This window comes from Macaca mulatta, chromosome 16 (genome assembly GCF_049350105.2).
Source record: "Macaca mulatta isolate MMU2019108-1 chromosome 16, T2T-MMU8v2.0, whole genome shotgun sequence".
Classification (NCBI taxonomy): Eukaryota; Metazoa; Chordata; class Mammalia; order Primates; family Cercopithecidae; genus Macaca; species Macaca mulatta.
The window spans coordinates 61,078,235-61,104,803 of record NC_133421.1 but is presented as its reverse complement, the minus strand read 5'-3'; the positions used below and the strand labels follow the sequence as shown (position 1 = coordinate 61,104,803).

General features: G+C 47.5%; 1 protein-coding gene across 2 annotated transcripts; it reads left to right on the top strand.

Moving 5' to 3' along the window:
- The first annotated feature begins 5,006 nt into the window (after positions 1-5,006).
- UBE2Z (ubiquitin conjugating enzyme E2 Z) lies at positions 5,007-25,377 on the top strand. Of its 2 annotated transcripts, none has more exons than XR_013406557.1 (7): positions 5,007-5,420; positions 7,421-7,493; positions 9,706-9,893; positions 13,232-13,343; positions 17,994-18,154; positions 20,343-20,466; positions 23,298-25,377. XR_013406557.1 is itself a non-coding variant. In XM_015119345.3 (7 exons), the coding sequence occupies exons 1-7, from the start codon at positions 5,104-5,106 to the stop codon at positions 23,466-23,468; spliced, it is 1,065 nt and encodes a 354-aa protein (XP_014974831.2). In that variant the 5' UTR covers positions 5,007-5,103; the 3' UTR covers positions 23,469-25,377. The 2 variants fall into 2 exon arrangements, 1 of the variants encoding a protein (XP_014974831.2); XM_015119345.3 differs by having other exon boundaries at positions 17,994-18,106; positions 20,376-20,466.
- Positions 25,378-26,569: the final 1,192 nt, after the last annotated feature.

Genomic DNA, 26,569 nt, shown 5'->3' with positions numbered 1-26,569 from the left:
CTTGCAGTGGGCTGAGATCCGGCCACTGCACTCCATCCAGCCTGGGCGACAGAGCGAGACTCCGTCTCAAAAAAAAAAAAAAAAGTTAATTATTGAACATTTCCAGTGACCAGGCATTTTATACATTCATTATCACATGATCTTAGTAGCTACTATTATTTTCTCAATTTTGCTGATGAAGAGCAGAGGTTCATAGAGGTTAAACAACTAGGATTTCCCTACCTAGGATATGGTAGAGGTAAAGAGTATTCCGGCGGGGAGTGGTGGCTTATGCCTGTAATGCCAGCACTTTGAGAGGCCAAGGCGGGCGGATCATCTCAGGTCAGGAGTTCGAGACCAGGCTGACCACCATGGAGACACCCCATCTCTACTGAAAATACAAAATTAGCCAGGCGTGGTGGTGTATGACTGTAATCCCAGCTACTTGGGAGGCTGAGGCAGGAGAATCGCTTGAACCCGGGAGGCAGAGGTTGCAGTGAGCTGATATCGCACCATTGCACTCCATCCTGGGCAACAAGAGTGAAACTCCGTCCCGTCTCAAAAAAAAAAAAAAAAAAAAAAGAGTATTCCAAGTAGGAAAAATGAGCAAAGGCTTGGAGTGGGGAGAAGATACACTGGCAAGTGAGGTGCCAATTATTCGTACAGTCCTTGCCACTTTACAAAAGCTTCTGGAAATGTCATACATAATCCTCAGGGAAACCTCGAGAGGTAGGAGTTTTCACTATTCTATATTGCAAATTATAGGCTGCAAAAATAGGCTTCAAAGAAGGTAAGAGATGCAGATTAAAAACCTGAACCTCCATCTGAATCTAAAGTAAGGGCTTTCTGTTCATTGCCCCATCACTACCAGACCTTGTACTGGAAAATAATGGTCCAGTGGTGAGACACACTGAGAATCCCCTCACCCCATGAGCCACCTCTGGGCCTCTGCATTCTGTAGCTATAGAGGAGCTATGGAACAGTGTTTTTCTTTGTACAAGGTTACCAAGCAAACTCACCTTTGACCACCTTACTGAATAAATAATAATCAAGCAAAATTCTGGAGTCTTTTTTATTTTATTTTATTTTTTTTTTGAGACAGTCTCCCTCTGTTGCCCAGGCTGGAATGCAGTGGCGTGTTGCCTCCCCGGCTCAAGCGCTTCTCCTGCCTCAGCCTCCCAAGTAGCTGGGATTACAGGTACCTGCCACCACACCCAGCTAATTTTTGTATTTTTAGTAGAGATGGAGTTTCACCATGTTGGCCAGGCTGGTATCAAACTCCTGACCTCAAGTGATCCGCACGCCTCAGCTTCCCAGAGTGCTGGGATTACAGGCAGGAGCCACCACACCCAGCTGGCAACCACTGTTAATGTTTTCTTGCGTATCCCTTTTTTTTTTTTTTTTTTTTTTTTTGAGACAGTCTCACTCTGTCGCCCAGGCTGGAGTGAAATGGCACGATCTCGGCTCACTGCAACCTCTGTCTTCCGGGTTCAAGCAATTCTCCTGCCTCAGCAGGAGTAGCTGGGATTACAGGTGCCGCCATGACCAGCTAATTTTTGTATGTTTAGTTTAGACGAGGTTTCACCATGTTGGCTAGGCTGTTCTCGGACTCCTGACCTCAGGTGATCCGCCCATCTCAGCCTCCCAAAGTACGGGGAGCACAGGCATGAGCCACTGCTCCCGGCCTTGTGTATCCTTTTATAGATATTCTGGCATCTTTATTATGCTGATAAAACACTATACCAACAAAACGCAAAATCTGCATAATATACTATATTGATTCATTTCACTTCATGTGGTGCCTAAGTTGTGCCATGCCCTGTGCTGGATTCACATAAAATACATTGTCTAGAGCCCCAAGGGTGTACACGTTGTGTATGTATGTCTGTTAAGAGGGAGTGTGGGTAGCTTACGCCTGTAATCCCAGCACTTTGGGAGGCTAAGGCGGGGGTGAATCACTTGAGATCAGGAGTTCGAGACCAGCATGACCAACGGGGTGAAACCCGGTCTCTATTAAAAATACAAAAATCAGGCCGGGTGCGGCGGCTCACGCCTGTAATCTCAGCACTTTGGGAGGCCGAGGCAGGTGGATCACCTGAGGTCGGGAATTCAAGACCAGCCTGACCAACATGGAAAAACCCCACCTCTACTAAAAATACAAAATTAGCTGAGAGTGGTGGCACATGCCTGTAATCCCAGCTACTCAGGAGGTTGAGGCAGGAGAATCGCTTGAACCCAGGAGGCAGAGGTTGCGGTGATCCGAGATTGTGCCATTGCACTCCAGCCTGGGTAAAAAAGAGCGAAACTCCGTCTCAAAGTAAATAAATAAATAAAATAAATAAAAATACAAAAATCAGCTGGGCATGGTGGCCCACACTTTACAAAAGCTTCTGGAAATACCACACTTAATCCTCAGGGAAACCTTGAGAGGTAGGAATTACTGAAAATACAAAATTAGCCAGACGTGGTGTAGTCTCAGGAGTCTGAGGCACAAGTATCCTTTGAACCTGGGAGGCAGGGTTGCAGTGAGCTGAGATCAGGCCACCGCACTCCGGTCTGAGTGACAGAGCAAGCCTCCCTCTCAAGGGGGGGGAAGAGGGGGTAGGGGCAACAGGTAGCAAGGGACCATAATTAGTACAAGGTAAAATACAAGTGTGGGAGTGTCACGTAGTGGTTAGTACTTGTTCTCAGAAGTCAGATTTGGTTTACGGTTCCAATTATGCGACTTGCTCTCAGTGTGACCCCATGTAATTCACTGAACCCGTGTAAGCCTATTTTTCCATCTATCAGACCAGATTAATAATAGTACCTACAGCCAGGCACGATGGCTCATGCCTGTAATCCCAGCACTTTGGGAGGTCAAGGCGGGGGGATCACAAGGTCAGGAGATCGAGACCATCCTAACACAGTGAAACCCCATCTCTACTAAAAATATAAAAAACTAGCTGGGTGTGGTGGGGGGCAGCCTGTCGTCCCAGCTACTTGGGAGGCAAGGGCAGGAGAATGGCATAAACCCAGGAGGCGGAGTTTGCAGTCAGCCGAGATCGCGCCACTGCACTCCAGCCTGGGGGATGGAGAGAGACTCCAACTCAATAAAAATAATAATAATAATAATAATAGTACCTACTACTTCACTGAGTGTTGAGAGGAATAAAGCCAAAGTATACAAAGTGCCTGCCACATATTGAACTCTCAATAAATGTCTGCTAGAGGTTGCAGTGAGCCGAGATCAGGCCACTGCACTCCAGCCTGGGCGACAGAGTGAGGCTCTGTCTCGAAAAAATAAAATAAAATAAATAAATAAATGTCTGCTAAAAAAAATAATTTTTAGGCCAAACACGGTGGCTCATGCTTGTAATCCCCAGCACTTTGGGAGGACGAGGCAGGAGGATTGCTTGACCCCAGAAGTTCGAGACCAACCTGGGCAACATGGTGAAACTTTGCCTCTACAGAAAAATACAAAAATTAGCCGGGCACAGTGGCACATGCCTGTATCCCAGCTACTCGGAGGGCTGAGGCGGGGGTTGCAGTGAGTTGTGATCACACCACTGCACTCCATCCTGGGTGACAGAGTGGGACCCTGTCTCAAAACAAATCAATTTTTAACTCTCCATAAATGTTGGTCATTATCCTTCAGGTCTGCATTCCACCACTGTAAATTCATTAAACTCTAAAAGCCAGGAAAGGTCTGGTGGGTGGATGACTTCTATTATCTCAGCACTTTGGGAGGCCCAGGAGGGTGGATCACTTGATCCAACTGCAACAGGAGTTGGAGACCTTCCTGGCCAACACGGTGAGACCTTGCCTCTACTAAAAAAAAAATACAAAAAATTAGCCAGGTGTAGAGGCATGCCTGTAATCTCAGCGACTGGGGAGGCTGAGGCAGGAGAATCGCTTGAACCCCGGAGGCGGAGATTGCAGTGAGCCAAGATTGCGCCATTGCACTCCAGCCTGGGTGCCAAGAACGAGATTCCCTCTTTAAAAAAAAAAAAAAAGGCTCTAAAGCCAGACTTATTATTATTTTTTTTTGTTTTGAGTCTCTTTCACCCAGGCTGGAGTGCAGTGGCACGATCTCGGCTCACTGCAATCTCCGCCTCCCAGGTTCAAGTGATTCTCCTGCCTAAGCCTCCTGAGTACCTGGGATTACAGGTGCGCACCACCACGCCCGGTTAATTTTTGTATTTTTAATAGAGACGGGACTTCACCATGTTGGTCAGGGTGGTCTCGAACTCCTGACCTCGTGATTCGCCCACCTTGGCCTCCCAAAATGCTGGGATTACAGGCGTGAGCCACCGAGCCTGGCCGATTATTTTTCACTTTAAACATCTCAGGAAAGACCCAAAGAATCCTCAGGGTTTACACTCACAGTCCCTTGATTCCTGTATATTCCAAGATTTGTGGGGAGAAAAGGTACCAAGCTTGGAGTCAGGAGGCCTGATTTTTCTTCCTTTCACCAAGCTTCTCTAGTTCTGTTTCATTATCCCTATGACAACGACTAGCAACAGTGACTGGCATTTAGTAGGCCCTTCATAAATATATGTTGAATAAAGTCTAAAAGAGGTAGCTTTTCAATCCAAGTTGAGTCCTTTCTTGGTCCTGTTGCAGGCAAGGGCAATGGTATCCTGCCCTGGGTGCACAAAGATGCAGGGAGGATCAATCGCAGAGCCTTTCCCAGAGAAGGGGCCCAAAGCGAGTCAACCTCTCTACTGAGCTTCCCACGAGGATGCTGGATCCCCAATCCCAACCATGGACACGTCTGACGGTCTCCGCCGTTAACGGGAATGATATGGCCCTTCCTCCCCCACTCCCCCTTCTCTTCTCCCCTTTCAACACTTGAATTGGGCTCTCCCGCTCCTTCCGCACAGCGCAGGACCCACACTAGCCCAAAACCTTCGCGGCCTGCTAGTTCCCACCCCTCCCGTCCTGGAGGACCGTAGGTGGACGCTCTTGCAGAGCGCCTCTCGCTGGTTGGGGCGAGGGTGGGCGGAGCCAGCACCGTCTGGGCTGTGGAAGCGGAGGGTGGGGACACTCTGGCCCGGTTCTCGGTGGTGCGGGAGCTGGCGCTAGCAGCGGCCGCTCTGGTCGGCGGACGTGCTGCCGAGTAGTCCCGGAAGCGAAGCAGCGATGGCGGAGAGTCCGACTGAGGAGGCGGCGACGGCGGGCGCCGGGGCGGCTGGCCCCGGGGCGAGCGGCGTTGCTGGTGTTGTTGGCGTTAGCGGCAGCGGCGGCGGGTTCGGGCCGCCTTTCCTGCCGGATGTGTGGGCGGCGGCAGCGGCAGCGGGCGGGGCCGGGAGCCCGGGGAGCGGCCTGGCTCCGCTGCCCGGGCTCCCGCCCTCGGCCGCTGCCCACGGGGCCGCGCTGCTTAGCCACTGGGACCCCACGCTCAGCTCCGACTGGGACGGCGAGCGCACCGCGCCGCAGTGTCTACTCCGGATCAAGCGGTGAGCCGGGGTTTTTCCTCCCCCAGCCCCGAGCTCCGGGGCTCGACCTTCCCCGCCCCCCACCCTCTCCCACTACAACTCACCCCCCACCCGCTGCGCTGCCCTCGCGGCGGCCCACCTCCACGGCCCAAATCTTGCCAGCTCCGGGCGTCGGGATCCAAGTCCCTTCTCCCCCCACCCCCAGCCCCACAAGCACCAACCCTCGCCTCGTGTGCCCAGATCCGACCCCGCCCCTCGACAACCTCCCGTGAGCCCTCCGTCTTCATTCCGGCCACCTTCCCCCAACCCTCCCACCTCCGGGTGGAAACCCGACCCTTTCGCGCTTCAGTAACACCCCCTCCCGCCTTCGGCGCCGCCCCTATTTCCCCTTCCCCACCCCAACCTTGCTAGATGCTGCCCGCAGGCCCCACCCATCGGTCCCCTGTCTTCTCTGGAGCCCCGTTCCTAACACAGACGAACTTATCTTCCTTTGCCCTGCCTCTGACTCGAGCCAGCCTTTGTTTTTATCCTCCGTTTTCCTCAGATTCCCTCCACACAGTCCTTTCCCCAGGTCTAGATCGCCTACCTCACCCGAATCTTTCCTTGAACCCCTTTTCCACTGTCCCAAAGCTGTCCACTCTTACGCCTCTTCCAGAAACACAGGCTACCTCCCCCCCACTTCCCCAGTGCCACTCTGGATTGTAATATCCCACTCAGGAGCTTCTTTCTTGTATTTTCCCTCCCCCCACTCCCCACCCTTCCTGGATCATCTGTTTTACTTTTATGAAGCAAATATACTCAATTCAAATATAGGAACAAAGGCCTAAGTCCTTTCTGTGCTTATTTCTTGGGTGACTGATTTTAGATCCTATCATTTAGTGGATAATGTTTTCCAAAAGCACGTAGAATAGTACCTATCGCATAAGAAAAGGGCAGTACTCTTTAGCTGCTGTTAATCCTGAAACATTAGACTTCTCCCCATGCCCCCATCACAAGCATCTTCATTTAGGTGTTATTCCCCATATTCCACGTCCTTTCACATGTCACTGTGTCTACTTTTCAAGGTTGTAATAAAAATTAATACAATGTGTGTAAAGTACCTGGCACAGTGCCTGACACAGGAGGTGAACTCTGGAGGGGTTGCCACCTCTTACTGAAACTCAGCACTCAACTCTTTTCCTCCTTCAGCTATTTCAGTCATCCAATTAGCTGACATACCTTTGAGTTTGGCCAATACTTCTTTTCTCTGCTCTGTCGGCTATTTGCCCTTTTTATGTCCCTACCCACCCTAGCAAGTCCCTAGACTTTTCCCCACCTGGAATTTTTTCTTTAGCCCCTTACTCTCAACTGATCCATTCCAGTTGGTGAGATATGACTCAGAAATCTTCTCATCTCCTATAGAAGTCCACATGTCATCTTCCAGATGGGAGATTCTCAGCGCTTTCTGAGGGTGCCTCCCCAGCCTGAAGAGATCTCTACCCTTAGTCCCCTGAGCAAGAAGACCACCATGATAGTCTTACTCCCTGCTGGCTGGCTTGCTTCATACAATCCCTTTACCAACAAGGGTCCACTGTATAGTTTATAGAATTAGTTTTTTAGTGGAGTTGATGATGCCTTTCCAGTTACTAAAAAATCTTCATTTAGCATTCAGCTGTAGTACCTGAGAATCATGGAGGTGGGGAGTGAATGAATTGCCATGTGGGAGGAAGTGAGAGTAAGTGGAAAGTGGCTCTTCCAGGCTGACATTTGATGCCATTGGGATCTCTGATTTTTTTTTTCCCCTCTCCCTCCCCTCCCCCTGAGGAAACAATGTCCTTTTGATAATAATTTGCTCTCTGCCTGCCTGAGAAGTACTCAGCTGGGATTTCTCAGCCAACAAGACAGTACAAACACTTGCGGTACCAAGCACCACTTTCTCAAACCCTGGCCTCATTGAGGTGATAACAACTGTCCCGCTCAAGGGATTCCCCCTTTCCCCACCTTCCTCACTCCTTCCCCCACCTCCTCTTGGTGTTATACAGGGATATCATGTCCATTTATAAGGAGCCTCCTCCAGGAATGTTCGTTGTACCTGATACCGTTGACATGACTAAGGTATGTAACTTGATGGGAGTTTGGGGGTTTTTGGGAAATCGGGGGCCATAAGGTTGGAAAAGCCTAAAAGAGATTATTCAGCTCACCTCTCTGATTACACAGATGAAGAAATCAAGACCCCAGGAGAGTAAATGGCTTGTCCAAGGTCACATAGTGAGGTGGAGCAGCGCTTTGAAGAGGTGTCTGTTATTAGTGTACCCCATAGGTACTGATTGGCTTGGAAAATCCCAGTTCATGTCTGTTGTCGCAGCTTGACTATAGGGCTCTCTTTCACTCTCAAAAGTGCTCCTGTTTGGATAATAAATTATATAGTCACCTTATCCATTGTACTACCCAGCTCTTCCCCCATCCCATTACTCTTGACGTTAACTATGGTACTATAAATCAGATGTAGGGAAGGTTGAGATAGGGCAAGCTTGACTGAAGTGTTTGTGGTTAAAGGACTTTTTTCAGGATCCTGTCCTTACTGGTTGCATTTAAATATGCTTTCCACCCCAAAGACTATACCTCTCTTGTCCTCCACACAGAGAGAAAGCTTACTACATAATGTCACATTTCTCTGGCATAGATACCTAGGCTTCTCTGTCACTGAGTGCTCTACCCACAGAAGTGCAGTTGCACTTAAACTGATGTTGAAAGAAACCAGATTTCCTAAACCTAATGCCGTTTAACTAAAACACATAGTTTTCTTATGGTAAATTTCTTACAGTAAAAATTCAGATTTTGAGGCCGGGCGCGGTGGCTCAAGCCTGTAATCCCAGCACTTTGGGAGGCCGAGACGGGCGGATCACAATGTCAGGAGATCGAGACCATCCTGGCTAACACGGCGAAACCCCGTCTCTACTAAAAACACAAAAAATTAGCCAGACGAGGTGGCGGCACCTGTGGTCCCAGCTACTCGGGAGGCTGAGGCAGGAGAATGGCGGGAACCCGGGAGGCAGAGCTTGCAGTGAGCTGAGATCCGGCCACTGCACTCCAGCCTGGGCGACAGAGCGAGACTCCGTCTCAAAAAAAAAAAAAAAAATTCAGATTTTGTATTGTTGGTATATCTTTTTTTGTTGTTTTAAATAGATTTCCCTTCATACTTATTTTTTTCTTTTTATGTGGTTGGAAATGTTTTTCCTGGGACATCTTGTCCTCTGTCAAGTACCTGGGATCCCAGAGTTGATGCCATGTTGAGACCGGTTGAGTTTACTATTCCAAATGACTGAGAACCAGAATATGACCTAGGGTCTTGCCAGGAGGGCAAGGTGGGAACTATAGACTTTGGATTGCCACATCCTTTTCCTTTTGCTATTCAAATTCTTAGCAGACCTAAATGCTTAGGAGCCTTTGTAGAAGAAGAAATATAACTGAATCAGTTCAGGTTTTCCTCCCTTCAGGGAGGGAAATCCTGTTCTAGAATTATGGTTTGAGGGGGAAGAGAATTGTGTCATTTTCAGGGCAGCTGATTTTTTTTTTTTTTTTAACCAACAGTATTGGGGAAGGTTCTGGGGATGGTCTAATGGCTCTGAGTGGACCCTGAGTCTTGTGCTGCCTGAGCCACATCCTCCACAATAGGTTTGATCCTCTGCAGAGGAAGCAAGCAGATATCCTAGGCATCCATCACACCCCCTAACTCTACTCTGTTAGTGGCATAGGGCTGTGGCCTCCAATCCCTTTTCTCGTTTCCTTTCATCATACTTTCCCTTCGTGCCACATAAATGTAGGTTGGGGTTGCATCATATGCATGTTTGGCCTGAGCAAATCCAAACATATATTCAGTCAAAATCTGTGTTGATTTCTTAAAATTAAAAATGCTAGGATTATATTTTATAGATAAGCATATTATATTTTTGCACAGTGGTGTTTTATCCATTATATGTAACACTGATCAGGGAGGTCTGCACACACACACAAAAAACATGCTTTAAGAGAGTTTTAAGGGATACTTGAGTGATTTTGACTAGGTTCAGTTTTTGCCTTGGGCTCTAACTTTAGAAGTAACCCCTGAGTAAGATGTCATTCCACTGTAATGAGATTTCTTAAAATTCCAAACCTATACATATTAGTATGAGTGAATACAGGATGTTCCTTCTGCATGGTGAGGATGTAGAACATGTGTACCAGATTATGGGCTCTGCTTCTGGTGTGGGTAGTAGGTGGAGGGTAGCCAGAAGGGGTTGGGGTGGGTCGTCACCTCACAATTTTGAGATGGGGTTTTATTTTGCAGATTCATGCATTGATCACAGGCCCATTTGACACTCCTTATGAAGGGGGTTTCTTCCTGTTCGTGTTTCGGTGTCCGCCCGACTATCCCATCCACCCACCTCGGGTCAAACTGATGACAACGGGCAATAACACAGTGAGGTTTAACCCCAACTTCTACCGCAATGGGAAAGTCTGCTTGAGTATTCTAGGGTAAGAGGAGACTTTTAAGTAGCCAAGTCGGTTGTTAGCAGATAATTACTCTAGGTCAGCCTTTATCAACCGGAGTCCCTCGTCTGAACTACAGAATACAGAAAATGATTGAGTGACTCTTCTCAAATCTCCTCAGGATGGTATGTGACTAGTATCATTCTAGATGCAGAGGGGAGAAGTTAATTTATTACAGTGGAAACCTTTGAGAAGTGGTTCTCTTAAGAGAGTGGCCCCGAGCATCTGGGAACTTGTAGCCGAGCACTTTCTGGGACCCTACATTAGACCTGCAAAAGAAATTCTGGGGTTGGGGCCAAAAATCTGGTTTTTTTGGTGGTTGTTTTTTGTTTGTTTGTTTTGAGACGGAGTCTTGCTCTGTCACCAGACTGGGGTGCAAGTGGTGCGATCTCGGCTCACTGCAACCTCCGCCTCCCAGATTCAAGCGATTCTCCTGCCTCGGTCTCCCGAGTAGCTGGGGCTGCAGGTGTGTGCCACCACACCCAGCTAATTTTTTGTATTTTTAGTAGAGACGGGGTTTCACCATGTTGGCCAGGATGGTCTCGATCTCTTGACCTCATCATCCACTCACTTCGGCCTCCCAAAGTGCTGGGGTTACAGGCATGAGCCACCACGCCCGGCCCAGTAATCTGTTTTTTACAAGCTCTCCAGATGATTGTGGTGCATACTCCAGTTTCAGAACCACTCTCCTGGGGTGTTAAGGCCTTATTTTCTCTCCTGAACAGGTTGAGAAAGGCTGCAGGTCTGTGCCATTCAAGATTTGGGGTATCTTAATTTGAGTCTCACAATAAGTTGCTTTGAAGACATTGGCGGCGGCGGCGGTGGTGGTGGTGGTGGTGGTGGTGATCATTACGATTTCGGTTTTTTTTTGTTTCTTTGGTTTTTTTTGTGTTTTTTTTTTGTTTTCGGTAGAGGCAGGTGTCTCACTGTGTTGCCCAGGCTGGTCTTGAATTCTTGTCCTCAAGCAGTCCTCCTGTTGTGGCTCCCAAAGCACTGGGGTTACAGGCATGAGCCTCCATGCTTGACCTGATTATAGTATTTTAACAATGACAAATGTCTGAGATTAGAAATCTTTTTTTTTTTTTTTTTGAGACGGAGTCTTGCTGTGTCCCCCAGGCTGGAGTACACTGGCACAATCTTGGCTCACTGCAAGCTCCGCCTCCCGGGTTCCTGCCATTCTCCTGCCTCAGCCTCCCCAGTAGCTGGGACTACAGGTGCCTGCCACCGTGCCCGGCTAATTTTTTGTATTTTTAGTAGAGATGGGGTTTCACTGTGTTAGCCAGGATGGTCTCGATCTCCTGACCTTGTGATCCACCTACCTCGGCCTCCCAGTGGAAATCATATTATATATGAAATGAGTTTCTAGTGCATCTTCTTTCTGGATGCTTCTGAGGTTTTGCTTCATAGAGTTCCCATTTTAGTTGCCTTTGGGGTCTGAAAACTCAGTGTGGACATGTCTTCTAGCATATTTTGGATTGGTCTTTTTATAGTGGTCTGAACTTCTCTGGGGCAGAGAACACGTGCAGGTTGAAGTTGAGAAAGTACCCCCAAACTGATGATTCTGTTTTCCTGCTATCCAACATGTTTCCAGGTTTGTGTGAGGGAAGGGCAGCGTTTGAAATAAACTTAGAGACATGATTCATTTTTCTAGAACTTGCTCAGACCCAGGGATATGTTCTGCTGTGATTTTGGCAGTGAAGAAGTCCTTTAAAGGAGGCTGTCCTTAAAGAAGTACTTCATCTTGTTAGGGTACTTAATTAATTGTCTTTGCTGGTAGGCTAAAACCCATGATGGTAAAGAAATTTAGTCATTGCTTCTGTATGAAGTTTGTTCATGAAAGCATGTCTCAGAGTAGGCTCTCCCTCATTGGGTCAATATAAAACTTTTGAGATACCAACGACAGGACAGTGGGGTAAAAGTAGTAGAAGTGTGTTAGGTAGACAAGGAAAAGCTGTCCTGAAATTGAAAATTTGCCGTAAAAAATCACAGAGTAGAAAATTCAGCCGGGTGTGGTGGCTCACACCTGTAATCCCCGCACTTTGGGAGGCCGAGGCGCGTGGATCACCTGAGGTCAGGAGTTTGAGACCAGCCTGGCCTGGCGAAACCCTGTCTCTACTAAAAATACAAAAATTAGCCAGGCATGGTGGCGCGTGCCTCTAGTCCCAGCTACTCGGGAGGCTGAGGCATGAGAATTGCTTGAATCTGGGAGGCAGAGGTTGCAGTGAGCCAAGATCACGCCACTGCACTCCAGCCTGGGTGACAGAGGGAGACTTTGTCTCAAAAAAAGAAAGAAAAGAAAATTCTTAGGTGTTCCTAGTTGACTGTATTAGCTTTATCAGCCTTGTTTTTTTTTCCCCTCTCTACCTAGAAAACAATGTTGGGCTGACTCACTGACTAAATAAATTTAATGAGAGTTGACACTGTTGTAAAGCTTCAGAGAGGGGTAGGTCTAGAGTTTCTGGGGAAGCAAAGCTGAAAAGAGAGAAGACTTAAGAGCAGCCCCCAGTGAAGCTACCATTAGGCATTACTCACTTGGGCTTTCCTCAGGTACCGCAGGGAAAGGGAAGTGGGCAATCAACTTGAACAAGCCAGTCCTGGCTTAGGTTGTGTTTGGCTTCCAGCTCCAGTGCCATCTCTTCAATTAATTGAGCTAAAAATAAATGTCATTAACATCCAAGCTGCCCACTCCCCCAATACTTGGTTGGGTTTATGAAAGAGAGGAGCAATTTTGGTATTCGATGTTTTCCATATATTATTTTCACACCTTCCACTGTCTGGAAGCACTCTCTTCCTGTCCTTAGGTAGAGTTATGTAGTCTTAAGAGAATTTGACAGTCCTTGGGGGTTTGATACAAAACTGGATCCCCAATAGCCCCACCACATGGCCTCTAACCAGATGACTTCAGTCACCTGTTTGCCTCTATGTTCAACTTCTCTCTCCCCTCACTAACTCCATCACCACCCATAAACGAGCTCTTTGAGATCCACAGAGATTAACATTTAGACAACTTTTGGAGCTGATTGCTTACCTAATTTCTTTTGTTTTGATTGTCATAACTGTTTCTAGTACAAAGAAAATCCCTTCAAAGTTACTAGCTTGCTTTTACCTATTCTTTTGCCCCCCTTGATATGAGGATTAGGCAATTGACTGATTTCTGCTGAAATCAGAACATGAGCATGAGACAGAGGCTGGGAAATTCCAGAGTATTAATAGTGAAAGAGAAACTTATGGTGAGTCACTTATGGTGGTATTGCCAGGCCCCAGGGTACTTGTTCCCTGTTCTTTCTCTGCCTCACCCTCCCTTCCTTCTGATGTGTTTACAGTACATGGACTGGACCTGCCTGGAGCCCAGCCCAGAGCATCTCCTCCGTGCTCATCTCTATCCAGTCCCTGATGACTGAGAACCCCTATCACAATGAGCCTGGCTTTGAACAGGTAAGGCCAGGTGAGCCTGGCTCTGGGGAGTAGACTAGTGTTTTTGGTTGGTTGGTTGGTTATGTTTTTTTTGTTTTGTTTTTTGTTTGTTTGTTTTTTCTGAGACAGAGTCTTGCTCTGTCACCTAGGCTGGAGTGCAGTGGTGCAATCTCGGCTCACTGCAAGCTCCACCTCCCGGGTTCAAGCCATTCTGTCTCAGCCTCCCAAATAGCTGGGAGTACAGGCGTGCACCACCACGCCTGGCTAGTTTTTGTATTTTTAGTAGAGACGGGGTTTTACCATATTGGCCAGGCTGGCCTCAAACTCCTACCCTGGTGATCTGCCTGCCTCGGCCTCCCAAAGTGCTGGGATTATAGATGTGAGCCACCATGCCCGGCCAGAATAGTGTTTTAAGAGATCTGCTTGGGAGGTTTTTTTGTTTTGTTTTGGACCTAGCACAACCCCATGTACTACAGTTGTTGCTACAGGAAAAAAAAGGGAATTGACATGTGTTTTTTAGTAATGAAATTTTTTGCCAGCTATGGTGGCTCACGCCTGTAATCCTAGCACTTTGGGAGGCTGAGGCAGGCAGATGGATCACCTGAGGTCAGCAGTTTGAGACCAGCCTGGCCAACCTGGTAAAACCTCATCTCTACTAAAAATTAACTGGTCAGAAGTTTGAGACCAGCCTGGCCAACATGGTGAAAACCTGTTTCTACTAAAAATACAATAAATTAGCTGGGCGTGGTCACTTGAACCCTGGAGGCAGAGGTTGCAGTGAGCTGAGATCACGCCATTGCACTCTAGCCTGGGCGACAAGCAAAACTCCGTCCTCCCTGCCCCCCAAAAATAATAATAATGAAATTTTTTATTTGTGAGAGTTACAATAAATATGTGGCTTGGATTCCTTTACAACATGGAAGTCAATGGACTCAATTGGAAATTAATTCTGAGCCTGCTTTGGGGGTTGTGGCATCTAGTGGGTTCTATGTGCCTGTATCCTCAGCATCCCCTGAAGTTGCTCTATAGGGACTACTGTTCAGCCAGCTGTTCTTCTGGAGTTATGAAGGACTGTTGCCTGCAGAGCCAAAGGTGTCATTAGGAGTCCTGGGAAAGACTTTTTGAGTTAACAGTGCCAATGAGAAGGTGGAGAAAACTCACATTTTTCCAAGAGCATGCTCTGTGCTGGACACTCCTGAGTTTTTTTTATGTAATTTCTTGTTTAACCTTCATACTATGTGAGGTTAAATATTGTTATTCCCATTTTCAAGTGAAATAATGTTGCCTCAGAGAGGTTAATTAACTTTCACAAGGACACAGTTCAAGATAGGACCCCAGACTTATATTGGAGCCCAAGTTCTCCCACTATTCTGATGTGCCTTCCTGAATTATGAGCACGGGAAAAAGTTCCAGTGATAGTCCCAAAAGAAAATGATTCCAGATAGGTGATTAGAACAGCTTAATTGATTGATGTATTTATTTTTTGAGACAGAGTTTTATTCTTGTTACCCAGGCTGGAGTGTAATGGTGCATTCTCGGCTCATAGCAACCTCTGCCTCCCAGGTTCAAGTGATTCTTCTGCCTCAGCCACCCGAGTAGCTGAGATTACAGGCACGCACCACCATGCCTGACTAATTTTTTGTATTTGTAGTAGAGAAGGGTTTTCACCATGTTGGCCAGGCTGGTCTCGAATTCCTGACCTCAGGTGATCCACTTGCCTTGGCCTCCGAAAGTGCTGGGATTACAGGTGTGAGCAACCATGCCTGGCCAGCTTAATTTATTTTTAAACTACTACAGATGACACCAACTTTGATTATTTCTCTATAGACCTGAACAAAGGATAACAAAATACCTTTCAAAAATGAAAAAAAAAATTTTTTTTGAGACGGAGTCACTCCGTCGTTCAGGCTGGAGTGCAGTGGCTTGATCTTGGCTCCACCTCCCAGGATCAAGCAGTTCTGCCACAGCCTCCCGAGGAGCTAGGACTACAGGCACACACCACCACGCCTGGCTAATTTTTGTATTTTTAGTAGAAATGGCGTTTCACCGTGTTGGCCGGGCTGGTCTCGAACTCCTGACCTTAGGTGATCAGCCTGCCTCAGCGTCACAAAGTGGTGGGATCACAGGCGTGAACCACCGAGTCTGGCTTCAAAAGTTAACTAAAATTATTCCCTAATCCATCCTTTCTCCAAACAGTCATTTCAGGAGGAGATTCTAATTGAAATAGACCTCATTAGCAGGAGCTGATTTGTAGGTCTTATCTTTTTTTTTTTTTTTGGAGGCAGACTCTCATTCTGTCACCCAGGCTGGAGTGCAGTGGTGTGATCTCAGCTCAGTGCAACCTCTGCCTCCCAGGTTCAAGCGATTGTAGTGCCTCAGCCTTCCTAAAGTAGCTGGGATTACAGGCACACACCACAACGCCTGGCTGATTTTTGTATTTGTAGTAGAGATGGGGTTTCGCCATGTTGGCCCGGCTTGTCTTGAACTCCTGGCCTCAAGCAGTCTGCCCACGTCAGTCTCCCAAAGTGCTGGGATTACAGGTGTGAGCCACCATGCCCAGCCTTGTGTTTTTTATTTTTTACTTCTACAATGACTTGCAGTTGTTTTTATTTTATTTTTTATTTTATTTATTTATTTACAGGCACGCACCACCACGCCCAGCTAATTTTTATATTTTTAGTAGAGACGGGGTTTCACTATTTTGGCCAGGCTGGTCTCCAATTCCTGACCTCGTGATCCACCTGCCTCAGCTTCCCAAAGTGCTGGGATTACAGGTGTGAGCTACCGCGCCTGGCCCATCAGCTGCTTTTATCAGAGGCCACGGCTCTAATTGACTGGGGTTGGTGGTAAGAGAAGAGCACAGGAAAAAGTAAAGAGGAGGCTGTACTCCCCTTCCATTCACACCATAGTGAGATCCTGTTTATATTGGCTTTCTAGACCAAAGTTGAAGTTTATCTTTTGAAAGTTTTAAGTTCTGCTTCTGCTAGATTTATTTCTAATTTTACTATTTCTTTGAGACAAAGTCTTGCTCTGTCACCCAGGCTGGAGTACAGTGGCACAGTCATAGCTCACTGAAGCCTCGAACTCCTGGGCTCTAGCCATCCTCTCGCCTCAGCCTCCTGAGTAGCTGGGACGACAGGTGCACATCACCAATGCCCAGCTAATTTTTGTATTTTTTATAGAGACGGGATCTCACCATGTTGCCGATGCTGATCCTGAACTTCTGAACTCAAGCAATCCGCCTGCATCGGCTTCCCAAAGTGTCGGAAGTACAGGCATGAGCCGTCGGGCCCAGCCCTACTTCTGATTTATAATAATTGGTTCAATGATGGTGGGACCCTAGAGACATATAACAGGTAAAGGGGTTAATCAGGAAGCATCCTTTACTTGTTGGTGCCTAAAGGTTTTCCACGCTGACTCTTCACTTCATTTATACCTTTTTGTCCCACCATCATTCTTTCTTTCTTTTTTTTTTCTCCCCCTAAAAAGACAAGTGTTTCCCAGCCTGGGCAACCTAGTGAGACCTTGTCTCTACTGAAAAAATTTAAAAAAAAAATAGCTGGGCATTATGACATGCACCTTGAGTCCCAGCTACTTGGGAAGCTGAGGAGAGGAACATCGCTTGAGCCCAGGAATTCAAGGCAGCAGTAACCTCTGATCATGCCTACCACTTTCCAGCCTGGACGACAAAGCAAGAGCCCGCCTCTTAAAAATTTGTAAAATAAAAGACAAATAAGCTGGGTGCGGTGGCTCATACCTGTAACCCCAGCACTTTGGGAGGCGGGTGGATTACCTGAGGTCAGGCGTTCAGGACCAGCCTGGCCAACATGGTGAAACCCCGTCTCTACTAAAAAATAAAAAATTAGCCAGGCATGGTAGCGGGCACCTACAATCCCACCTACTTGGAAGGCTGAGACAGGAAAATTGCTGGAACCCAGGAGGCAGAGGTTGCAGTGAGCTGAGATCGTGCCATTGCACTCCAACCTGGGCGACAAGCAAAACTCAAAAAACAAATAAATAATAAAAAATACAAACTTGGGACCCGCTGTGGTGACTAATGTCTTTAGTCCCAGCTACTCAGGAGGCCAAAGTGGGAGGATTGCTAGAGCCCAGGAGTTCGAGGATCCCTAGATCCCAGGAGGTCAAGGCTGCAGTTAGCTATGATTGTGCCACTGCATTCCAGCCTGGGCAACAGCAAAGACCCTGTCTCCAAAAAGAAAAACTGAAAAAACAGGATCTTACTTTGTTGTCTAGGCTGAACCCAAACTCCTGGGCTCAAGTGATCCTCACACCTCAGCTTCCTGAGTAGCTGGGACTACTGGTGCATGCCACAAGGCTTAGCAACCCTACCATCATTCTTATGTTTGGTTATTTCCCTCGTAATCTTTACTTGATAGGCCTTTCACTTGACATTCAGGAAAATGATGTGGATCTAGTTTGCTGGTTATAGGCCAAATGACCTGCAACCTGATGGTATATTTGGAGGGTGGTGGGGTGAATGGTGTCAAAAATAAAGGTGTGGTTGCTCTTCATGGATCTGCCATACAGTGGGAAAGGTATTTTTTAGTTTGTATGACTGGCTTACATACCCCATACTAATCTTGAAGTCTCTTCCCATTGCCTTTCTTTTTGCTTAAATTTTGGGATACTCTGGCATCTGTTACATTACAGGAGAGACATCCAGGAGACAGCAAAAACTATAATGAATGTATCCGGCACGAGACCATCAGAGTTGCAGTCTGTGACATGATGGAAGGAAAGTGTCCCTGTCCTGAACCCCTACGGTATGTGTCAAGAGGGCTTGCTTGGTATTATTCCTTTGGGGCACTTGGGTAGTTGACACCTTTGAGGAACTTTGGGGCAGAGACAGTGTTGGGCACCAGAGGGAGATAGAGAAGAAGGAAAGATGTGGTTCCTGCTTTTAAAGAACAAGCTGCTGAGGGTTACCCAAGAGAAAGTTCAGAGAGCTACTGTGTTGGAGAACGCCAAGCCTTTGGGAGAGGCAGTCCACACCCTCAGGGAGTTTCCAGTTTGATGAAGGCTTGGATGTACTTTTTTCCAGCCAAATGTGTAGAGCACTTCATAATAAACTCATTTCTTAGTGCTGAAGTTTATTTTTATTATTATTTATTTATTTATGTATTTATTTTGAGATGGAATCCCGCTGTGTCGCCCAGGCTGGAGTGCAGTGGCCGGATCTCAGCTCACTGCAAGCTCCGCCTCCCGAGTTTACGCCATTCTCCTGCCTCAGCCTCCCGAGTAGCTGGGACTACAGGTGCCCGCCACCTCGCCTGGCTAGTTTTTTGTGTTTTTTAGTAGAGATGGGGTTTCACCGTGTTAGCCAGGATGGTCTCGATCTTCTGCCCTCGTGATCCGCCCGTCTCGGCCTCCCAAAGTGCTGGGATTACAGGCGTCAGCCACTGCGCCCGGCCTGAAGTTTAAGTGCCAAAACTGGATGAGCAATGTCAGGGTTAGATAAATAAATTTCTAGGAGAATTTTGAGTAAGGTTTGCGATTAGGGATGGCCTATGAAAAACAATTGAGGTGAAGCAAGTCATGAGTTGAAGTTGGGATTCAAATGGTGAGTACTGGCCTGGTGGTGGCTCACGCCTGTAATCCTAGTGCTTGGGAGGCTGAGGCGGGAGGATCACTTGAGCCCAGGAGTTCGAGACCATCCTAGGCAACATAGAGAGACCCCATCTCTACAAAAATTTTTAAATTAGCCAGGTGTAATGGCATGCTCCTGCAGTCACAGCCACTCAGGAGGCTGAGGTGGGAGGATTGCTTGAGCCTAGGAGGTTGAGATTGCAGTGAGCTGTGATCACACCACTGCACTCCAGCCTCGGTAACAGCAAGACCCTGCCTGAAAAAGAAAACAAATGATGAGTATTTACAGTCACTCTCATAATTCCCAACGTGTCGGGGAAGTCAACCACGGGCAATTAGATGTTCCTTTTTCCATTTTACATTTAAAGATCCTTGTAGAGGCGGGGCACAGTGACTCATGCCTGTAATCCCAGCACTTTGGCAGGCCAAGGAGGGCAGATCACGAGGTCAGGAGTTCAACACCAGCCTGACCAACATGCTGAAACCCCATCTTTGCTAAAAATACAAAAATTACCTGGGTGTGTTGGCACGCACCTGTAATCCCAGCTACTCAGGAGGCTGAGGTGTGAGAATCACTTGAACCCGGGAGGCGGAGGTTGCGGTGAGCCAAGATTGTGCCACTGCACTCCAGCCTGGGCAAAAGAGCGAGACTCAGTCTCAAAAAACTTAAAAAATAAAAAATAAAATAGCCGGGCGCGGTGGCTCAAGCCTGTAATCCCAGCACTGTGGGAGGCCGAGATGGGCGGATCACGAGGTCAGGAGATCGAGACCATCCTGGCTAACACGGTGAAACCCCGTCTCTACTAAAAAATACAAAAAACTAGCCGGGCGCGGTGGCGGGCGCCTGTAGTCCCAGCTACTCCGGAGGCTGAGGCAGGAGAATGGCGTGAACCCGGGAGGCGGAGCTTGCAGTGAGCTGAGATCCGGCCACTGCACTCCAGCCTGGGCGGCAGAGCGAGACTCCGTCTCAAAAAAAAAAATAAAATAAAATAAAATAAAATAAAAAGATCTTTGTAGAAAACAGATTTGGACTTGGGAATGGTAGGTGTTTAATTTGACATTAAGGTTAGGTAAGGAGGCTAGGCATGGTGGTTCACACCTGTAATCCCAGCACTTTGGGAGGCAACGCAGGCGGATCACTTGAGGTCAGGAGTTCCTGACCAGCCTGACCAACATGGTGAAACCCCATCTCTACTAAAAACAAAAATTAGCCAGGCGTGATGGCACATGTCTGTAATCCCTGCTACTCAGGAGGCTGAGGCAGGAGAATTGCATGAACGCGAGAGGCAGAGGTCATAGGGAGCTGAGATTGCGCCACTGCACTCCAGCCTGGGTGACAGAGCAAGACTCCATCCGGGAAAAAAAAAACAAAACAAAACGGTTAGGTGAGGAAGGGGTGATCTGTACCCCTAGGTTTCTGACTTAACTTTTCTGCTTGTTTTCCAGAGGGGTGATGGAAAAGTCCTTTCTGGAGTATTATGACTTCTATGAGGTGGCCTGCAAAGATCGCCTGCACCTTCAAGGCCAAACTATGCAGGTAATACAACCCCTGCTGCTAATTGTAGAAGCCCTACAGCTGGCCATTGTTCATTTGCCTCTACTGGCAAAAGTGTGCTTTTGCTTCCAATAAGAACTCAGAATTTGGGCTTGTTTTAAGGAAGGAGGCTATCGTTGACCAAACTGTAGATAAGACAGTCAGGTGCGGTGGCTCATGCCTGTACTCTCAGCACTTTGGGAGGCAAAGGTGGGCAGATCTCTCGAGGCCAGTAGTACAAGACCAGCCTGGCCAACATGGTGAAACCCCATCTCTACTAAAAAGACAAAAATTACCCAGTCTTGATGGCTCATGCCTGTAATCCCAGCTACTTGGGAAGCTGAGGGATGAGAAATGCTTAAACCTGGGAGGCAGAGGTTGCAGTAAACTGAGATTGCACTACTGCACTCCAACCTGAGCAGCAGGACAAGATTTTTGTCTGCAAAAACAACCACAACAAAAACACATTATTGATAGACTAATGTAAACTTTACCACCTGGTTGGTAAGAGGATGAGAATTCTCCTGTCCTGGAGAATCAGTTCTGTGTATTTGGATCATCTTACTGGTGGTCTTGCTTAGAAATGGGAGACTTGTGGGGCCCAGCACAGTGGCTCACACCTGTAATCCCAGTACTTTGGTAGGCCGAGGCAGACAGATCACTTGAGGTCAAGAGTTTGAGACCAGCCTGGCCAACATGGTGAAATCCTGCCTCTACTAAAAATAGAATAAGCCAGATGTGGTGGTTCGTGCCTGTAATCCCAGCTACTTGGGAGGCTGAGGCACAAGAATTGTTTGAACCCAGGAGGCGGAGGTTGCAGTGAGCCGAGATCACGTTGTTGCACTCCAGCCTTGGCAATAGAGCCAGACTTCACCTCAAAAAAAAAAAAAAATGGGTAACTTGGATAATTGACTTAAGATTTCTTAAGGCTCTCTCCAGCTCTCGTACTATGTCTATTCACCCACCCAACACCAACAGCAGTAGGAGGAGATGACTTATTCTCTCCAGTGCTACTTATAAATGGTAGTTTTCCCTTCCTTCAAGGACTTTCCACCCACCTGTCTCATTTAAGCACAAAGTGCAGGGCTGGCTTAGGACTAAGTTGTCTCCTAAAGCCTTTTTGAGAGTATATCAATGACATATGTCCTAGTTTGTTCCCCATCAGGAATTCTAATTGCTGGTATCCAACAGCATTAGCGATACCAGTGTGTAAAGGAAAAACAACTGGTGATGAGGGATGGGAAGGGGGACAGCATCTGGGCAGAAGGAGAATTAGAGGAGTTGGAGCCACGGATGAAAGAAGATTTGTAGAATTGACAGCTTCATAGATAAATGTGGAGCTCAGTCATGAGGGAGTTAACTTTCATGAATGAGAAGTGCAGGCTGTAGTCCCAGTGACTGTGACTAGCACCCACTGCCATCCCACTCAGGATGAGGGTAATGTGTGGGTAGAAGTGTGGAAGGAGTTCTTGTGAGAGAAGCAAACAATGTGAGAGGGAAAGTTGTGTACCTTTTGGGGGCTGTTGCACTACTTTGCTGCCTAAGTCCCTATATAGTATTTTAAACTTTTTTATACCATCCACTCAAGTAGTTGTTTTTGAGACTTTGGGGACAATTAAACCTTTCTGTAAAATGTTTAGGGATCTTTGATCTAGAATGAGAAGGACTAAGATCAAGGCTAGGTGGCCCTGGAGCAATGCCCAGAAACCTGGACAGGAATGGAGTGACAAGTCCCTGGGGAGGAGTACAGGTGCTTATCTGAAAGTCAGAACTCTTGAGTTCTAGACCTGCCTGTGACCTTAGAAAAGCAAATTGCCATTTTTGAGTACAGAGAATAAAGGGCAACTTTTAGCCAGGCGCGGTGGCTCACGCCTGTAATCCCAGCACTTTGGGAGGCTGAGGCGGGCGGATCACAAGGTCAGGAGATCGAGACCACGGTGAAACCCCGTCTCTACTAAAAATACAAAAAATTAGACGGGCGCGGTGGCGGGCGCCTGTAGTCCCAGCTACTCAGGAGCCTGAGGCAGGAGAATGGCGTGAACCCGGGAGGCGGAGCTTGCAGTGAGCCGAGATCGCGCCACTGCACTCCAACCTGGGCGACAGAGCGAGACTCCGTCTCAAATAAAAAATAAAAAAATAAAGGGCAACTTTTACTTTGTGTGGTTTTTATGAGGTTAATTAAAAACATAGGTATACTTTATAATTCTGGTCTTGAATTTCTCTTCCCTATCTATCTCACCCTTACTGTCCCTTCTTCCGGATATTGGTTTGCTTTTGAGGAATACCAATACATATTCACTCTAGCCCAAGCTACACCTATTTGGGGCAGTAAGGGTGTCTTTTTTTTTTTTTTTTTTTTTTTTGGAGACAGTTTCAGTCTTGTTGCCCAGGCTGGAGTGTAATGGTGCGATCTTGATCTCAGCTCACTGCAACCTCCGCCTCCCAGGTTCCAGTGATTCTCCTGCCTCAGCCTCCCGAGTAGCTGGAATTACAGGCGTGCGTCACCATGCCCAGCTAATTTTGTATTTTTAGTAGAGACGGGGTTTCACCTTGTTGTTCAGACTGGTCTCAAACTCCCAACCTCAGGGGAGCCGCCCTCCTCGGCCTCCCAAAGTGCTGGCATTACAGGCATGAGCCACGGCGCCTGGCCTAGGTGTCGTATTTTTAAGCAAAGGTTATTTTGCCTGCTGTTCGGGACTACCTATGCTGTTAGGCCTTCCTGCTCCCATGGCTTAGAAGTTGAGCTTGCATTTCACATGAACCCAAAGCTGCTTTCTCTAGGATCAGCCACCCAGACTTGAATCTTCCATCCCCTTGTCTCCTTTCCCCCATAGGACCCTTTTGGAGAGAAGCGGGGCCACTTTGACTACCAGTCCCTCTTGATGCGCCTGGGACTGATTCGTCAGAAAGTGCTGGAGAGGCTCCATAATGAGAATGCAGAAATGGACTCTGATAGCAGCTCATCTGGGACAGAGACAGACCTTCACGGGAGCCTGAGGGTTTAGACCCTGCTCCCATCTCCCCTTTCCCCCCAACTCAAGAGTCCCAGCAGAATTCCTTCCCCCCACCCCAGGGATGGAGAGGCACTGTGTATCTCCCTCCAGACTCGAAGTCATCCTGCAAGATGGCGAGAACCAAGCAAGCTCGGATCCCAGGGTGTGGGAGTGGGGGGCCTGTTCCCGGTCTGACCTCCTTGGCACTGGAGCATCTGGGGCGACGTTCATCTGTTCATCCCATATCAGGGGCCAAGGTACCTTTACAGGAGCACCTAGAGCGAGGGCCTCTGGCAAAAACAAAACAACCAACACACCTCTCCACAGGGCCAGCTCCTTAGGGATAAGTAGAAGACGGAAATTGCAGTTCCAAGAGGGATTGTGCCCAAATGATTTATGGGGATACCTGGAAGGGAGCTTGGGGTGGGGGCTGTCTGTGACACTTAAGCAGTCTGGGTGGTTGTCTATTTGTCTGTCTTCAGTCTTGAAGCAGGGCTTCCCAATGCCCTTTTCCTCCCTGCCTGCCTTCCCCCATTATTTCCCACAGGCCAGCATAATTTTGTTTTTCCTAATTTATAGTCACTGTTCTAGACAGACCAAAGAGAAGGAACAGTGGTGGAGTCTAGGCTGCTGATCAGTAAGCTTTACCTAGCACCTGAGCACCTTTCTCCCCTCCCCCCTTTCCTCACCCTTTTCTAGATGTAAGACAGAAGGTAAATGTGACTGGGACTTAACCAAGGTCTTGGTAAAGCCTGCATAGGCACCGTAAGAAGCTGAAAATACTGTTTGTTCCCACAATCACTGATTTGAAAAGTTCCCGGCACAGGCAGCTGCTGTGTATATGGGATTAGAGCCACTACATAGAATAGTCTTACAGATTTTCATAAATACTAGTCACAATGAGGGTATTTCTTTTGAGGGTGGAATAAGTGGGAGACTGATGCTAGTCATTGTATTTTGTTGGGCTGTCCTTGTGTATTTTCACCCCAGCCTGTAGTCCTCCTCACTTCAACCCCAGGGATTTGTGGGGAGCAAGGGTAGCCAATGGCAGAGGGGATTGGGGCTGGGGCTCTGGAGGCTCCTCCCCTTCTTTCTCCTTCCGCCTCCCCTGTGCCCCCAGCTGCTCTTGTCACTGACTCTGATGGGTGTTTGCCTGGCTGTGTTGCTTCTCTGTATTTAGCTGCAGTGATCCTTTAGCTGGTTGGCTCAGAAAAAAATGTGCTTTAGGTGCCCTGTAATCCTGGGCATCAAGGGAATCCATCCTTCCCCTTTTTGATATGTTCTCCCCATACTTCCAGATTTATTGTTATGGCTCCCAGTGGGTATTGGCAATTCTTGTGATACAGGGCCTCAGTCAGTGTCCAGCCATGCATAAGGGAGAGGATAGTGTGTACCTGCCCTGCCCGCTGCTATGAAAGTCTCTGGCTTGTGGATCATGGGACTCCCCTTGGAGGATCTGTGCAAAGCGGGGCTGGGCAAAAAGGAGAATGTCCTACTTGGGAGGGCAGGAAGCAAAGGAACTGGACAGGGATTGGTGGGCTTGGGGAACGGAAGTTTATCTTGGATACCCATGAAGAGGCTGGGTCTCTTAACATGAAGATTGAAAAGGGACCCTGCTTCCAATTTCCCTCTTCCATTCCTCGAGCTACTCCAGGGCTTAGAAAAATGCCCTTGGTCTGTGGGTCCAGTGTTGTCTGTCATCCATTTAAGTGTTCCCACTTTCAAGCGACAATCCTCTCCTTGGCCCTGCCATAGGGCAGAGCATGTCTGGCATAGCAGCCTGACTTGTATGCCCTAACCTTGAGTTGAGGAAATATATGCACAGGAGTCAAAGAGATGTCTTTATATCTGACTGTACATAAATGAAGTTTTCTTTTTTTTTTTTTTTTTCCTTTTTGGTGCAATAAAGTTTGTTTTGGCAGAAGGAGGAAGTGCCTGTGGGCATGGGAGGGCTTGTGTAAAGGAGTGGGATCATCTTGTTAACTACACCTCACCTAGGCCTGGAACTGTTAGGGAGAAGGAAAGTGCTGTGAATTGTCTGGAAGCCAAAGACTTGCATAACATGGTGGAAGGGCGGGGCCGGGTGGGGAGAGCAGGACAAGTTTTCTCATTGGAAATGGGGTTCATTTTTTAAGGCTCTGGCAGTCAGTGACATCTTAGTTTCAGCGGCTTCCAAAGACCTATTCCAGAACTTGGAGTGAGCATGTCCTACAAGGATAGGCAGAGGTAGAGATGGGCCCAGGCTATATCCTGCTAAAGGAAGGGTCTCAGTATGGAAAAACCATTGAGTTTTCAGATTTCCAGTACAGTAGTACTTTTTAAGGATCTTAGCCTTTAGACTAACGACTTTGGGAGCCTTAAACAACTCTGGCCTCTTCTCTCATCACTTCTACTTGCTGTAGGAGATTCTTGCTTTCTGATGCAGAAGCTTTTACTCTTGGCTGACCATGTGTGCAGAAAAATGTCTACACACAGTATGTGCTGCCATTCTGTACTGTGCAGTGATACATGAAGGCATGGGCTCAGGTTAATACGCCTAGGCTCCAGCTTTGGCTCCGCTGAAGCTGGCGGCCCCTGGCAAATTACTTTGATTCAATCACCTGTGACGCTGAAGGCTGCCTACTTGGTGAAATTTAAGTGAGCTGTATGTAAAATGGGACAGGGTAGGTGTTCAGTAAATGACTCCCTTTCTCACTACTGAGGCTAGAGGGACCTGGCAATCTAGTACAGGAGGGTGAGAAAGCTAGTAGGGAATTTGAGAAAATAGAACATTCCCTAACTATTGTTTGATTCCCGTCAGAGTCCATTGTTTTCTTTCCTCCAGTTGAGCCACGATTGGACATTGACTTCTATTTCCTTCATACTCACAGCTAACTTTGTCATAACCTAGAGCCTCTACAGAGGAAGCCAGAAGAGGCTGAAAGAGTGAATAGTATTTACTGGTCCATTAGGACCAGCTAGTTTGAGATAAGGAACATTTTATTAAAAATTTTTGAATTAGCATAGGCTGTAATCTGTGTCTCACAGCTACAAAGACTAGACAGGCCAGGAAACAACCTGCATTCCAGGCCCAGCTCTTCCATGAACTTGCAGATGACCTGCACAAATCATTT

Bases quoted from the DNA above. Each gene is read 5' to 3' on its own strand.
- UBE2Z (XM_015119345.3), top strand. From the start codon at position 5,104: ATGGCGGAGAGTCCGACTGAGGAGGCGGCGACGGCGGGCGCCGGGGCG. The intron at 7,494-9,705 runs GTATGTAACTTG...TTTATTTTGCAG, and splicing joins ATACCGTTGACATGACTAAG to ATTCATGCATTGATCACAGG. The intron at 9,894-13,231 runs GTAAGAGGAGAC...ATGTGTTTACAG, and splicing joins GTCTGCTTGAGTATTCTAGG to TACATGGACTGGACCTGCCT.